Here is a 17,046-nt window from a genome sequence, read left to right on the forward strand (position 1 = left end):
TTCTCTTATTATAAAAGGCATATTTTCTCCCTTTAAGCTAATTATTGAGTGCAACCCATATTACACTTCTAATGTTCAGTTTTCTCAGTAACTACAGGGAATCCTGAAACTGTGATTTACTCCCCTTGTACTGCTTGTCATTCTGATGCTTTCTAGTTTCATCTCAGAGCCATTACCTGCAGAGTTTGGAGCTGGATACCAACAATGTCCTGCATTATGTCATGTTCTGTCCTTGCTTGTTGTTACCCTAAACTGTACCCAGTGCCAAATGTCACCTAGAAACATGTTGCTAGGAAGGGTTTGAGCACAATATTTAGCTTTCGTAACTATGATTTCTTTTTTAAGTCTCCTTTGGATTGATGTAGGGCACTTGTAGTATTTCAAGGCCACGTCTTTTTAGGGAAAAAACGAAGATAGCGATATGGCTGAGCGATAACTGTTGGAAATATCCGAATAATTTTGCCAGGACGGTATCTCTGATAAAAGCAGATTTTATTCGCGATTGCAATGGCGGGCGTCCCGCAAGCAGGAGCGCACCTATGGATACAGCATGACAACTTTTATACCCTTTTTCTCTCCCTTACCTCCCCCTTCTCCCCCATTTCCCCACTTGCTGGGTACTCCGGGTTCACAATCTTATCAGAGGATTTAATTGGATCGTTATCTGGTGTTCAGTGCTCTTCTTGTCCTATTGATAAGGTGATTTGCTTGGAATTCTTGTTAAACAAAGAGTACGGAGGGGAGGGGAGATGTCCGATCTTCTCCAGGCATTCCCCGTATCATGTAGTGAATTGTCCTTTTAAATTGGCAGAATACTGTTGCAATGTGTGACATAGTCAGTTGCCATCCTGTTGCTTCCAAGGTGTCTCAGTGCTCTTCTTGTCCTATTGATATGGTGATTTGCTTGGAATTCTTGTTAAACAAAGAGTACGGAGGGGAGGGGAGATGTCCGATCTTCTCCAGGCATTCCCCGTATCATGTAGTGAATTGTTCTTTTTTAAATTGGCAGAATACTGTTGCAATGTGTGACATATATTCTCAATGTTGGCTATACATATATACATACATATTACTTTAACTTATAGAACTCTAATAAAGTAGTAAGGCCCCTGAAACGAACTATAAAACAAAAACCCCAAACGGTAAAGACCATGAAGTTAACAAAATTCTTATTTTGTTCTGATGCAGAAACAACATTCAATTCTCACAATTCCCCCCTTTTCTTCTTTATACATTGTTGATTTCTGCAAAAAAATTCGTTGTTGTTGTTCTTTAAGGCATTATCGTATACATCTCCTCCTCTGCTTCATTTTCTTCATTCCCCATCTCCCCTAATACCATTATTTTATCCGAGTACGGTGGTGGTTCATTGGGTGTTTGTTTTAATAGTGCTGTCTCAATTAATCGCTGTACCAGTCCTCTCACACAGGGGATAACACAGCACCCGATGGCTACTAAGGCTCCTGCTACTGTAATCAAAGAAGTAAATATTGATATAATTGCCCCTTTCCATTTACCAAACCAGGAGTCCAACCATCCAGTGATAGAGGTATCTATTCCTGAATTCTCTGCCAATTCGTCAGCAAGGGTGGTAAGTCCTTGCAATGCCTTTGTTATTGTGCCATCTGGAGCTGTGTTATTGGGGATAAAGGTGCAACAGCGAGTACCCAACATTACACATACACCTCCTTTTTCTGCTAACATCATATCTAGAGCAATCCTATTTTCCCAGGCCATTCTACTTGTGGCATCTAATTGTTCTGCAATTCCCTTGATGGCACTTTTTGTATAGTTTATAAATCGCTGTTGGTTATAATAGATATAGTTAATCCAATCTACATTTTTGTTAATCGTTACCCACCAAAACAGTGACTCAAATCCCGCAACAATTTGATTTCTTGCCTTAAATTCATCAGGGACACCCCTAGGCACTCCAATTGAATCTATATAGATTGAATCATCAAATGATATTCCTAAGCTTCTTTTATTTCTTCCAGGATTTTTGGAAATTCCTTTTTTCATATGCCAGGGTGAATGGTATAACTAATTGAACAAGTGCACAAGTGCCTGCCCAATTGGATGGGAGAGTGGACCATAAGGCCTTCCCCCCGCAGTACCACCAGAGATCTGCTCTGGGGATTTCTAATCTGGAATAGTTTCCTGACAAATCTTTCGTAACATTCAAAGCCTCACTGCATAGGGAAAAGTTCCCTATCGGCCTGGTAGCCTTCACACCCTGCCGTGAGAGGCAGGCTGGATGGTTACCTATGGCTGTGGAGAATGCAGGAGGGATCCGGACATCTGTATCAGACATTGGAGGGAACAAGAGAGAGAGAGATTTGCAGGTTTCATTTCCCCATGCGGTTTTCTCCTGGTACAGGGCAATTATGCATTGCATCCCCTGGGGATCCTTGGTCCATCCCAGAGAAAAGGGCACCACCTGAGCTATAGGCCGTCCAGATGCACAAGCGTAGCAATTGCTATGGTTGAGACTCTGGACAGTATACTTAATCCATTCTACCCAGGCATTAACATCTCCATATCCTGTTCCAATTTCAAATGTTTGTCTAAGATCTTTTATCTCTTTAACTGTCACAATTTTGGGGTTTTTAGGAAGATTTTTCACCCCCTCACTAAGTTTTTCCTCATCCTGAACCTTCTGGGTGTCATCCGGGAGTATATTCCGTACAGCTATCCGGAATCTCGCTGTTGGATCTTTCCCACGCATGTCTATCCCAAGGCCAAAGGTAGTATTAACAAGATTATCAGCCTTGTTAATTGTTATTGTCACTGGGTTACATTGTAAGGATTGACAGTTTGGTTGTGCAGTCCCTTTAAACATGCTTATTCGATCTTTCAATGTATGTGCCCATGGAGCATCAAATATTCCAGGTATATATGTCCAACCTCGATGGGCAGTTGTCCACCATACATTATTCCATCTGTTACAGGGGAATCCCTTATTTATACCCGGTTCAGGACAGAGATATTTATTTTCATTACTCAGTTGTCGTTGAGTACTTAAACTTCCACAGGCTATTACCTGGCAAGCATCAAATGTAACAGTCTGGGGTACTTCCTTTCTTGTAAGGTTTACCCAAATCTTAACAGGGTATCCCCCTAATCCCCTCTGGAGGTCATCTTTTTCCAAGCCATCACTTGACTAAAGCTTTCCCTGAAATAAATTGTTATCAAGATCAAAACAATAAGTTGGTCCCTCCCCAGCATTGTTGCCAAACCTTAGGTTTTTCTAATAATTACCACAACAGTGAAATTCTTTTTAGGCATTAATTCTATATAAGCTATCTTACCCCCTCCCCCCCCAGCTTTCACTTACATATAACAATTTTACTTATTTGAAGGCAAGTTAAAGATTAGTTTAAATGACTTCACAATTTCCTTTTCCTAATTTTTATCTTTAAAGGTTCTTCTGTGACAATTGCTTCCCATGCCTCAGGGCTAGTAGATGCTTTTACCCGAGTGTAGTGAGTCCATCCCTTCTCAGCCGTCCTCACAGCTGTTTCGTCCTCACAGCTGTTTCGTCCTCACAGCTGTTTCAGTCGTTAGAAGTACTTGGAATGGTCCTTCCCAGTCAGGCTGTAGTTTTGACTCCTTCCACGTCTGGATCAGGACCCAGTCCCCTCCTTGAAATGGATGAACTGGAAATTCCAGAGGCGGGGTTTGTGCTAATAGTCCTTGGATTCTGAGAGCTGATAAGGAGGAGGATAACCCAAGTATATAGTTTTTAAGAAATGCATCTTTAGTTTCAAATTGTGGTATCTCATTTTTCTTTCCCAGATATGGCAATCCGAACAACATTTCATATGGAGAAACCCCCACATCTTTTCTTGGCGCTGTCCTTATTCGGAGAAGTGCCAAGGGCAAACATTTGGTCCAAGGCAATCGAGTCTCCAAGACTAACTTAGTTAGGTGTCTTTTTATGGTCTGATTCATCCGTTCCACCTTCCCTGATGATGGAGGATGCCAGGGGGTATGAAACTCCCACTTAATCTCTAGAGTGTGCATTAGTTTCTGTAAAACTTGTGATGTAAAATGACTACCTTGATCTGAATCGATGTGCTCTACCACCCCATATCTAGGGATTATTTGTTCCAAAATTACCTTGGTTACTATATTTGCGGTGGCAGATGTTGATGGAAATGCTTCCACCCACCCAGTTAAGTGATCTACTAAAACCAGTAAGTATTTGACTCTTCCCACTTTAGGGAGCTCCATAAAGTCTATTTGAATACTTTGAAAAGGTCGAATCCCCGGCTCCCTTCCCCCTGCAGGTTGACTACGAATGACCTTGTTATTTACCCTCTGGCATATTGCACACCCTCTACAGACTTGTTTAGCCAGTGTATATATCCCTGCACATACATATTTCCTCAGTACAACATCACACATAGCTTGTACTCCCCAGTGACTTCCTTGATGCAAGATATTTAAAATTTCCCTTGTTACTGCCTTGTTTAACAATTCTCTCCCATCTGGGAGGATCCATCTCCCTTCAGATTCTATGGCCCCCAAATTCCTAAAAGTGTCCTTTTCCTTTTCACTGAATACCTGTCCTGGGGAAGGAGGAGGCACCTCAGGCATGAGATAGTTCATGATAATTTTTGAGTGTAAAGCAGCCTCACGGGCTGTTTTATCTGCTATTCGGTTTCCACGAGCAATAATCGAATTCTCCTTTTGATGTCCTTTTATATGCACTACTGCAACTTCAGTGGGTAACAGTAAATTTTCCAGAATTTGTCTGATCAGTGCCTCATGAACTAATTCCTTTCCTTTACTATTGATTAATCCTCGTTCCTCCCAGATTTTCCCAAAGGTATGTACCACTCCATATGCGTATCTTGAGTCTGTGAATATAGTTCCCTCTTCTCCTTTAAGGAGGTGAAGGGCTCGATTTAAGGCATACAATTCACATATCTGAGCTGACCAATTATTAGGCAGCTGGCCCATCTCTTTTACTTCTCCTTCTGCCACCTGCACTACAGCATACCCATTGTATCTTTTGCCATGCACCACCCTTGAAGACCCATCAATGAGCAAAAGCTCTCCCTCACCAAGAGGGGTATCTTGCAGGTCAGGTCTTACCTTTGTCTGATACTCAATTAAATCCAGACAATTATGCTCTATATTTTCCTCTTTTTCTTCCCCTTTCCACAAGAAGGTGGCTGGATTTAGGCAAGATTTAGTAACAAATACTAAATCATTTTTCTCCATTAATATTATTTCATACTTCAGAATTCTAGAGTCAGTTAACCACCTCCCAGCTTTCTGAGTTAAAATGGTCTTCACCTGATGTGGGGTCGTAACCACTAGTTGTCTCCCAAAGGTCAGTTTTCTGCTCTCCTCTACCAGGAGGGCAGTTGCTGCTACAGCTTGGATACACTCTGGCCATCCCCGAGACACTGGATCCAGCAGCTTAGATAGGTAGGCCACCGGTTGGCGTTTATTTCCCCATTCCTGAGTTAGCACTCCCAAGGCTGCCCCTTTATCTACAGTGACAAAGAGTTGGAAGGGTTTATTTAAGGCGGGAAGAGCTAAGACTGGAGCAGTAATTAAGCTTTGTTTTAGCTCTTTTATTAATTCTTTTTCCTCAACAGTCCACTCAAGGATGTTGGGCTCTCCATCTAATAATTTAAGATATAATCCTCTGGTTTTCTGAGCATATGACTCTATCCAGAGTCTACAATATCCTACTACTCCTAGGAATTTCCTCAATTCCCTCTTTGTTCCAGGCAAGGGTAGCTCGATAATTCCTTGAATTCTCTCTGGGGTTATTCTGCGCTTTCCCTCAGAGACTAGGTGTCCCAAATACCTAACTTCCTTTTCTACATACTATAGTTTATCCTTTGACACTCTCAGTCCTTGTTTCCCTAGAAAGTTTAGCAACTCGTTTGTGGCTCTTCTAACTTCTGCTTCTTCTGGCCCTGACAATAAGAGATCATCTACATACTGAAGGAGTAACACTCCTTCTGGTGGCTGAAACTGTTCCAATATTTGTTCCAAAATTTGCCCAAACAAATTTGGTGATTCTGTGAAGCCCTGGGGTAGGACTGTCCATCGATACTGCTGTTTCCGCCCACTTTCAGGATCTTCCCGTTCAAAGGCAAATATATCTCTACTTTCATGATCCAGTGGAATAGACCAAAAGGCATCCTTTAAATCTATAACACTAAACCACCTGTTTTCATTTGGGATTTTACTCATCAAGGTATATGGGTTTGGAACCACTGGATGCCTTTTTTGTACTATTTCATTAATTTTTCTCAAGTCTTGAACTAATCGGTAGGAACCATCAGGTTTACTGACTGGTAAAATGGGGGTATTGAAGGGCGACATACATGGTTCCAACAACCCGTCCCTTAGTAATCCCTGTATTACAGATTTAAGGCCAATACGTCCCTCAAATGGAATTGGATATTGCCTTTGTCTTATAATCTGGTATTTTTCTTGTAATTTTACTTTCAAAGGGGTTATTCTTAACCCCCCTCTATTCCCTTCTTTGACCCAGATTACAGGGTCTATTTCTTTCTCATCTGCCTCAGTTAGTATATTCATTGATACAGTAATTCCATCCTGGTAAGTTGCTATTTGAATTCCTATCCAATTAATAATCCAAAATTCAAAAAGTTATTTATTATTTCTTTTATCCTCCTACAATCTTGTATGCTCAAAGGGCATTGCTTTACCCTGGTTGGGCTGGCTCCCATCTTTAACTTAACTTTTATTGGGCTGCATTTTTGGCTCTGCCAGGCTTTCCTGATGCCTGCAATCCTGTGTATACCTGACTTAGGATTTACGTAACTTCTGGGGGTACCAACATTGCTTTTCCCAGTTTATGTTAAAGCCAAACTTTTTCAAAAATTTTCAGTCAATTGCTCTTGCTTGACACTTAGCTCCAATTTTCTCTACTGAAACTACATTCAACTGTTCTAATATGTCATGCCCAAGTAATGGTTTTGGAGAATTTGGCATGTACAAGAATTTATATATTCCTACTTCTTCTCCTAGACTGTATTTAATTGATCCCCTAAAAAAAGTAAACTTCTCTTGCCAATAACTCCTACAACTACAAAAAAAATCATCTAAAGGTAATAATTCTTGATGTAGCACAGAGTAAGAGGCATCCATATCAGAAAATAAACCTCTTTACCCTGCTTCCCCAAGCTGCTTTTGGTCCAGTGGCGGGGGGAACTCTGAGCCCTTCCAGGCTCCCCCTTACCTCTTCTTCTTGGTAAGGACATCCCTGTTTATACCTTTACTCAACTTTGCCTTCCTCAGCCTGTGTGTTTTTTTTGTTTGTTTGTTTGTTTGTTTGTTTTCCCAAACTCTTTTCACTTTCTAGACTTTCATCATCACATACATTACTAACATTATATTTCAGTTTCACCCCCTCCCCTCCCCAGGCTTCCAGTGCTCAAACTGGGATATCGGGTTTCCGAGATCTCTGCAGATGACGGCTATTCTCACTTTCAATATCCCGTCCCATCCCCATTCACAAGCAATGCACCCTTTACAGTCACAGCGGGAGGCTCCGGCCCACACCTCTTTCTCCTACTCCGAGTTGTTCTTACAAGCCGCGGTGTGGGGGGGGTAGTATGGGGGATGTGTTCTCGTGCCGGCCCAAACTCTAACATCCCAAACTCAGTGTTTCCTTAACCTTTTTGCCATTTTTGTTGTTTGTTTTTCCACAATTCCACTCTTTATACCTCAACTACATTTCCACATACCGTTAACAACTCCTTTTCCACATACCATTAAAAATTGCATTTCCACATACCATTAAGACAGTTTGTCCCAGTGCCTTCAAAATCCACAAATCAAACAATACAATTCCTCAACTTCCACAAATACCCAGCACTTGGTCTCATGATTAGAGTACTTAACTATAAAACTGACCCCGTTACTCCATTTATGTTCCCGGTTTCTTATTCAATATTCTCCCTGGCTCACCAGCAATGTTTTCTCCACTGAGCCAAAATACAATCCAGGGGGTCTTCTCAGTATCTACAGGGAATCCTGAAACTGTGATTTACTCCCCTTGTACTGCTTGTCATTCTGATGCTTTCTAGTTTCATCTCAGAGCCATTACCTGCAGAGTTTGGAGCTGGATACCAACAATGTCCTGCATTATGTCATGTTCTGTCCTTGCTTGTTGTTACCCTAAACTGTACCCAGTGCCAAATGTCACCTAGAAACATGTTGCTAGGAAGGGTTTGAGCACAATATTTAGCTTTCGTAACTATGATTTCTTTTTTAAGTCTCCTTTGGATTGATGTAGGGCACTTGTAGTATTTCAAGGCCACGTCTTTTTAGGGAAAAAACGAAGATAGCGATATGGCTGAGCGATAACTGTTGGAAATATCCGAATAATTTTGCCAGGACGGTATCTCTGATAAAAGCAGATTTTATTCGCGATTGCAATGGCGGGCGTCCCGCAAGCAGGAGCGCACCTATGGATACAGCATGACAACTTTTATACCCTTTTTCTCTCCCTTACCTCCCCCTTCTCCCCCATTTCCCCACTTGCTGGGTACTCCGGGTTCACAATCTTATCAGAGGATTTAATTGGATCGTTATCTGGTGTTCAGTGCTCTTCTTGTCCTATTGATAAGGTGATTTGCTTGGAATTCTTGTTAAACAAAGAGTACGGAGGGGAGGGGAGATGTCCGATCTTCTCCAGGCATTCCCCGTATCATGTAGTGAATTGTCCTTTTAAATTGGCAGAATACTGTTGCAATGTGTGACATAGTCAGTTGCCATCCTGTTGCTTCCAAGGTGTCTCAGTGCTCTTCTTGTCCTATTGATATGGTGATTTGCTTGGAATTCTTGTTAAACAAAGAGTACGGAGGGGAGGGGAGATGTCCGATCTTCTCCAGGCATTCCCCGTATCATGTAGTGAATTGTTCTTTTTTAAATTGGCAGAATACTGTTGCAATGTGTGACATATATTCTCAATGTTGGCTATACATATATACATACATATTACTTTAACTTATAGAACTCTAATAAAGTAGTAAGGCCCCTGAAACGAACTATAAAACAAAAACCCCAAACGGTAAAGACCATGAAGTTAACAAAATTCTTATTTTGTTCTGATGCAGAAACAACATTCAATTCTCACAATTCCCCCCTTTTCTTCTTTATACATTGTTGATTTCTGCAAAAAAATTCGTTGTTGTTGTTCTTTAAGGCATTATCGTATACATCTCCTCCTCTGCTTCATTTTCTTCATTCCCCATCTCCCCTAATACCATTATTTTATCCGAGTACGGTGGTGGTTCATTGGGTGTTTGTTTTAATAGTGCTGTCTCAATTAATCGCTGTACCAGTCCTCTCACACAGGGGATAACACAGCACCCGATGGCTACTAAGGCTCCTGCTACTGTAATCAAAGAAGTAAATATTGATATAATTGCCCCTTTCCATTTACCAAACCAGGAGTCCAACCATCCAGTGATAGAGGTATCTATTCCTGAATTCTCTGCCAATTCGTCAGCAAGGGTGGTAAGTCCTTGCAATGCCTTTGTTATTGTGCCATCTGGAGCTGTGTTATTGGGGATAAAGGTGCAACAGCGAGTACCCAACATTACACATACACCTCCTTTTTCTGCTAACATCATATCTAGAGCAATCCTATTTTCCCAGGCCATTCTACTTGTGGCATCTAATTGTTCTGCAATTCCCTTGATGGCACTTTTTGTATAGTTTATAAATCGCTGTTGGTTATAATAGATATAGTTAATCCAATCTACATTTTTGTTAATCGTTACCCACCAAAACAGTGACTCAAATCCCGCAACAATTTGATTTCTTGCCTTAAATTCATCAGGGACACCCCTAGGCACTCCAATTGAATCTATATAGATTGAATCATCAAATGATATTCCTAAGCTTCTTTTATTTCTTCCAGGATTTTTGGAAATTCCTTTTTTCATATGCCAGGGTGAATGGTATAACTAATTGAACAAGTGCACAAGTGCCTGCCCAATTGGATGGGAGAGTGGACCATAAGGCCTTCCCCCCGCAGTACCACCAGAGATCTGCTCTGGGGATTTCTAATCTGGAATAGTTTCCTGACAAATCTTTCGTAACATTCAAAGCCTCACTGCATAGGGAAAAGTTCCCTATCGGCCTGGTAGCCTTCACACCCTGCCGTGAGAGGCAGGCTGGATGGTTACCTATGGCTGTGGAGAATGCAGGAGGGATCCGGACATCTGTATCAGACATTGGAGGGAACAAGAGAGAGAGAGATTTGCAGGTTTCATTTCCCCATGCGGTTTTCTCCTGGTACAGGGCAATTATGCATTGCATCCCCTGGGGATCCTTGGTCCATCCCAGAGAAAAGGGCACCACCTGAGCTATAGGCCGTCCAGATGCACAAGCGTAGCAATTGCTATGGTTGAGACTCTGGACAGTATACTTAATCCATTCTACCCAGGCATTAACATCTCCATATCCTGTTCCAATTTCAAATGTTTGTCTAAGATCTTTTATCTCTTTAACTGTCACAATTTTGGGGTTTTTAGGAAGATTTTTCACCCCCTCACTAAGTTTTTCCTCATCCTGAACCTTCTGGGTGTCATCCGGGAGTATATTCCGTACAGCTATCCGGAATCTCGCTGTTGGATCTTTCCCACGCATGTCTATCCCAAGGCCAAAGGTAGTATTAACAAGATTATCAGCCTTGTTAATTGTTATTGTCACTGGGTTACATTGTAAGGATTGACAGTTTGGTTGTGCAGTCCCTTTAAACATGCTTATTCGATCTTTCAATGTATGTGCCCATGGAGCATCAAATATTCCAGGTATATATGTCCAACCTCGATGGGCAGTTGTCCACCATACATTATTCCATCTGTTACAGGGGAATCCCTTATTTATACCCGGTTCAGGACAGAGATATTTATTTTCATTACTCAGTTGTCGTTGAGTACTTAAACTTCCACAGGCTATTACCTGGCAAGCATCAAATGTAACAGTCTGGGGTACTTCCTTTCTTGTAAGGTTTACCCAAATCTTAACAGGGTATCCCCCTAATCCCCTCTGGAGGTCATCTTTTTCCAAGCCATCACTTGACTAAAGCTTTCCCTGAAATAAATTGTTATCAAGATCAAAACAATAAGTTGGTCCCTCCCCAGCATTGTTGCCAAACCTTAGGTTTTTCTAATAATTACCACAACAGTGAAATTCTTTTTAGGCATTAATTCTATATAAGCTATCTTACCCCCTCCCCCCCCAGCTTTCACTTACATATAACAATTTTACTTATTTGAAGGCAAGTTAAAGATTAGTTTAAATGACTTCACAATTTCCTTTTCCTAATTTTTATCTTTAAAGGTTCTTCTGTGACAATTGCTTCCCATGCCTCAGGGCTAGTAGATGCTTTTACCCGAGTGTAGTGAGTCCATCCCTTCTCAGCCGTCCTCACAGCTGTTTCGTCCTCACAGCTGTTTCGTCCTCACAGCTGTTTCAGTCGTTAGAAGTACTTGGAATGGTCCTTCCCAGTCAGGCTGTAGTTTTGACTCCTTCCACGTCTGGATCAGGACCCAGTCCCCTCCTTGAAATGGATGAACTGGAAATTCCAGAGGCGGGGTTTGTGCTAATAGTCCTTGGATTCTGAGAGCTGATAAGGAGGAGGATAACCCAAGTATATAGTTTTTAAGAAATGCATCTTTAGTTTCAAATTGTGGTATCTCATTTTTCTTTCCCAGATATGGCAATCCGAACAACATTTCATATGGAGAAACCCCCACATCTTTTCTTGGCGCTGTCCTTATTCGGAGAAGTGCCAAGGGCAAACATTTGGTCCAAGGCAATCGAGTCTCCAAGACTAACTTAGTTAGGTGTCTTTTTATGGTCTGATTCATCCGTTCCACCTTCCCTGATGATGGAGGATGCCAGGGGGTATGAAACTCCCACTTAATCTCTAGAGTGTGCATTAGTTTCTGTAAAACTTGTGATGTAAAATGACTACCTTGATCTGAATCGATGTGCTCTACCACCCCATATCTAGGGATTATTTGTTCCAAAATTACCTTGGTTACTATATTTGCGGTGGCAGATGTTGATGGAAATGCTTCCACCCACCCAGTTAAGTGATCTACTAAAACCAGTAAGTATTTGACTCTTCCCACTTTAGGGAGCTCCATAAAGTCTATTTGAATACTTTGAAAAGGTCGAATCCCCGGCTCCCTTCCCCCTGCAGGTTGACTACGAATGACCTTGTTATTTACCCTCTGGCATATTGCACACCCTCTACAGACTTGTTTAGCCAGTGTATATATCCCTGCACATACATATTTCCTCAGTACAACATCACACATAGCTTGTACTCCCCAGTGACTTCCTTGATGCAAGATATTTAAAATTTCCCTTGTTACTGCCTTGTTTAACAATTCTCTCCCATCTGGGAGGATCCATCTCCCTTCAGATTCTATGGCCCCCAAATTCCTAAAAGTGTCCTTTTCCTTTTCACTGAATACCTGTCCTGGGGAAGGAGGAGGCACCTCAGGCATGAGATAGTTCATGATAATTTTTGAGTGTAAAGCAGCCTCACGGGCTGTTTTATCTGCTATTCGGTTTCCACGAGCAATAATCGAATTCTCCTTTTGATGTCCTTTTATATGCACTACTGCAACTTCAGTGGGTAACAGTAAATTTTCCAGAATTTGTCTGATCAGTGCCTCATGAACTAATTCCTTTCCTTTACTATTGATTAATCCTCGTTCCTCCCAGATTTTCCCAAAGGTATGTACCACTCCATATGCGTATCTTGAGTCTGTGAATATAGTTCCCTCTTCTCCTTTAAGGAGGTGAAGGGCTCGATTTAAGGCATACAATTCACATATCTGAGCTGACCAATTATTAGGCAGCTGGCCCATCTCTTTTACTTCTCCTTCTGCCACCTGCACTACAGCATACCCATTGTATCTTTTGCCATGCACCACCCTTGAAGACCCATCAATGAGCAAAAGCTCTCCCTCACCAAGAGGGGTATCTTGCAGGTCAGGTCTTACCTTTGTCTGATACTCAATTAAATCCAGACAATTATGCTCTATATTTTCCTCTTTTTCTTCCCCTTTCCACAAGAAGGTGGCTGGATTTAGGCAAGATTTAGTAACAAATACTAAATCATTTTTCTCCATTAATATTATTTCATACTTCAGAATTCTAGAGTCAGTTAACCACCTCCCAGCTTTCTGAGTTAAAATGGTCTTCACCTGATGTGGGGTCGTAACCACTAGTTGTCTCCCAAAGGTCAGTTTTCTGCTCTCCTCTACCAGGAGGGCAGTTGCTGCTACAGCTTGGATACACTCTGGCCATCCCCGAGACACTGGATCCAGCAGCTTAGATAGGTAGGCCACCGGTTGGCGTTTATTTCCCCATTCCTGAGTTAGCACTCCCAAGGCTGCCCCTTTATCTACAGTGACAAAGAGTTGGAAGGGTTTATTTAAGGCGGGAAGAGCTAAGACTGGAGCAGTAATTAAGCTTTGTTTTAGCTCTTTTATTAATTCTTTTTCCTCAACAGTCCACTCAAGGATGTTGGGCTCTCCATCTAATAATTTAAGATATAATCCTCTGGTTTTCTGAGCATATGACTCTATCCAGAGTCTACAATATCCTACTACTCCTAGGAATTTCCTCAATTCCCTCTTTGTTCCAGGCAAGGGTAGCTCGATAATTCCTTGAATTCTCTCTGGGGTTATTCTGCGCTTTCCCTCAGAGACTAGGTGTCCCAAATACCTAACTTCCTTTTCTACATACTATAGTTTATCCTTTGACACTCTCAGTCCTTGTTTCCCTAGAAAGTTTAGCAACTCGTTTGTGGCTCTTCTAACTTCTGCTTCTTCTGGCCCTGACAATAAGAGATCATCTACATACTGAAGGAGTAACACTCCTTCTGGTGGCTGAAACTGTTCCAATATTTGTTCCAAAATTTGCCCAAACAAATTTGGTGATTCTGTGAAGCCCTGGGGTAGGACTGTCCATCGATACTGCTGTTTCCGCCCACTTTCAGGATCTTCCCGTTCAAAGGCAAATATATCTCTACTTTCATGATCCAGTGGAATAGACCAAAAGGCATCCTTTAAATCTATAACACTAAACCACCTGTTTTCATTTGGGATTTTACTCATCAAGGTATATGGGTTTGGAACCACTGGATGCCTTTTTTGTACTATTTCATTAATTTTTCTCAAGTCTTGAACTAATCGGTAGGAACCATCAGGTTTACTGACTGGTAAAATGGGGGTATTGAAGGGCGACATACATGGTTCCAACAACCCGTCCCTTAGTAATCCCTGTATTACAGATTTAAGGCCAATACGTCCCTCAAATGGAATTGGATATTGCCTTTGTCTTATAATCTGGTATTTTTCTTGTAATTTTACTTTCAAAGGGGTTATTCTTAACCCCCCTCTATTCCCTTCTTTGACCCAGATTACAGGGTCTATTTCTTTCTCATCTGCCTCAGTTAGTATATTCATTGATACAGTAATTCCATCCTGGTAAGTTGCTATTTGAATTCCTATCCAATTAATAATCCAAAATTCAAAAAGTTATTTATTATTTCTTTTATCCTCCTACAATCTTGTATGCTCAAAGGGCATTGCTTTACCCTGGTTGGGCTGGCTCCCATCTTTAACTTAACTTTTATTGGGCTGCATTTTTGGCTCTGCCAGGCTTTCCTGATGCCTGCAATCCTGTGTATACCTGACTTAGGATTTACGTAACTTCTGGGGGTACCAACATTGCTTTTCCCAGTTTATGTTAAAGCCAAACTTTTTCAAAAATTTTCAGTCAATTGCTCTTGCTTGACACTTAGCTCCAATTTTCTCTACTGAAACTACATTCAACTGTTCTAATATGTCATGCCCAAGTAATGGTTTTGGAGAATTTGGCATGTACAAGAATTTATATATTCCTACTTCTTCTCCTAGACTGTATTTAATTGATCCCCTAAAAAAAGTAAACTTCTCTTGCCAATAACTCCTACAACTACAAAAAAAATCATCTAAAGGTAATAATTCTTGATGTAGCACAGAGTAAGAGGCATCCATATCAGAAAATAAACCTCTTTACCCTGCTTCCCCAAGCTGCTTTTGGTCCAGTGGCGGGGGGGAACTCTCCCTGAGCCCTTCCAGGCTCCCCCTTACCTCTTCTTCTTGGTAAGGACATCCCTGTTTATACCTTTACTCAACTTTGCCTTCCTCAGCCTGTGTGTTTTTTTTGTTTGTTTGTTTGTTTGTTTGTTTTCCCAAACTCTTTTCACTTTCTAGACTTTCATCATCACATACATTACTAACATTATATTTCAGTTTCACCCCCTCCCCTCCCCAGGCTTCCAGTGCTCAAACTGGGATATCGGGTTTCCGAGATCTCTGCAGATGACGGCTATTCTCACTTTCAATATCCCGTCCCATCCCCATTCACAAGCAATGCACCCTTTACAGTCACAGCGGGAGGCTCCGGCCCACACCTCTTTCTCCTACTCCGAGTTGTTCTTACAAGCCGCGGTGTGGGGGGGGTAGTATGGGGGATGTGTTCTCGTGCCGGCCCAAACTCTAACATCCCAAACTCAGTGTTTCCTTAACCTTTTTGCCATTTTTGTTGTTTGTTTTTCCACAATTCCACTCTTTATACCTCAACTACATTTCCACATACCGTTAACAACTCCTTTTCCACATACCATTAAAAATTGCATTTCCACATACCATTAAGACAGTTTGTCCCAGTGCCTTCAAAATCCACAAATCAAACAATACAATTCCTCAACTTCCACAAATACCCAGCACTTGGTCTCATGATTAGAGTACTTAACTATAAAACTGACCCCGTTACTCCATTTATGTTCCCGGTTTCTTATTCAATATTCTCCCTGGCTCACCAGCAATGTTTTCTCCACTGAGCCAAAATACAATCCAGGGGGTCTTCTCAGTATCACTTTAGACCTCCTTGTATCATAACAGCCTCGTACATGACATATCATAACACAACAACACTTTCACAACATAAACATTTAACAATCACAAAGACAGTGACAATAATCAATACAATTTATCCTCAGGATCCTTTCTCTCTCTTCCTCCCTCCAGAGCCCAATGTTCCCTCTATATTCCTTTCCCATACTTGCATAGGTGCCCACCTCCTTCTCCAATAAACAACATATCAGTGATAACATCATTTCCATCCATGAATTAGGCCCTAGAAATTGATCTAATTGTTCTGCTACACTTACAGAATCCTCAATTAAGGAATTCTTGAAACTCCTAACTTTTCTTCTCGTAAAAACAACAGACATCAGCATACCCTATTTCCCTTTGACCTAAGGAGACTGCCCTAAGAGGATAAAGTGAAGTATTAGTAAGGTTAGTGTTAGAGAAAGGAAAATTCTCCAGGTCCCATTCACATTGCTCCAACTCCCTCAGTAATACAGTAATAGAATGTGCATCCTCTCTCCAGGACCCTGCACAGATCAGCAGCACGGCCGCTCTCTTACTCTGTAGAGATCACTGCCACTTGCAGTGCTTTTGAAATTGAAGGGGGGGGAAGTTGTCTAAGGGATCCCATTTATGATCTTTCTGGTTCTCTTTCTTATTTCCTCCCTTTTTGGTCCGGACCTTTTCTCACTAATAACAGACTGGCTTCTTGAATCCAGCAAGCAGCGTAGTCTGATTCCTCCTTTGAAAAGGGGGTTTTATTCTTTACATACGAATTCAGAATCTGACACACCCAACATTTGTCAGATCCATATTCTGGCCAGAATATTTATTTTCCCTGTATTGGCTCTCTAGGCCATATCTGTATACAATATTTAAGCATCTTTTTCTTATCCTTGTCCCTGGTCTTGGGACCGTCTTTCCAATTCTGAAACATTTTCGTAAGGGGCTTCTTTAGGCACAAACCAGGGGACCTTTTTCCCCTGCTCTCGGGAGCTCCTATTCCCCATCCCTCCGGAGTGCTACTGTGAACTACCCAGCCCACAGGTCACCACACTCCGACTCTCGGATTTAGGGCCAATCCTTCCGG

The 17,046-nt window shown here is 41.6% G+C and overlaps 2 protein-coding genes across 2 annotated transcripts; both read right to left on the bottom strand.

Annotated features, from left to right (window-relative positions):
* Window positions 1–475: 475 nt before the first annotated feature.
* On the bottom strand, window positions 476–2,842 carry LOC146543421 (endogenous retrovirus group FC1 Env polyprotein-like). The gene is given in 2 exon segments (XM_085235919.1): window positions 476–2,007; window positions 2,009–2,842. Coding segments are annotated over 2 exon segments (1,569 nt in total). The 3' UTR covers window positions 476–1,272.
* Window positions 2,843–8,406: 5,564 nt separating this feature from the next.
* Window positions 8,407–10,773, bottom strand: LOC146543422 (endogenous retrovirus group FC1 Env polyprotein-like). The gene is given in 2 exon segments (XM_085235844.1): window positions 8,407–9,938; window positions 9,940–10,773. Coding segments are annotated over 2 exon segments (1,569 nt in total). The 3' UTR covers window positions 8,407–9,203.
* Window positions 10,774–17,046: the final 6,273 nt, after the last annotated feature.

The sequence above is a fragment of the Meleagris gallopavo genome, chromosome 14, assembly GCF_905368555.1.
Source record: "Meleagris gallopavo chromosome 14, MGAL_WU_HG_1.1, whole genome shotgun sequence".
NCBI classification, from domain to species: Eukaryota; Metazoa; Chordata; class Aves; order Galliformes; family Phasianidae; genus Meleagris; species Meleagris gallopavo.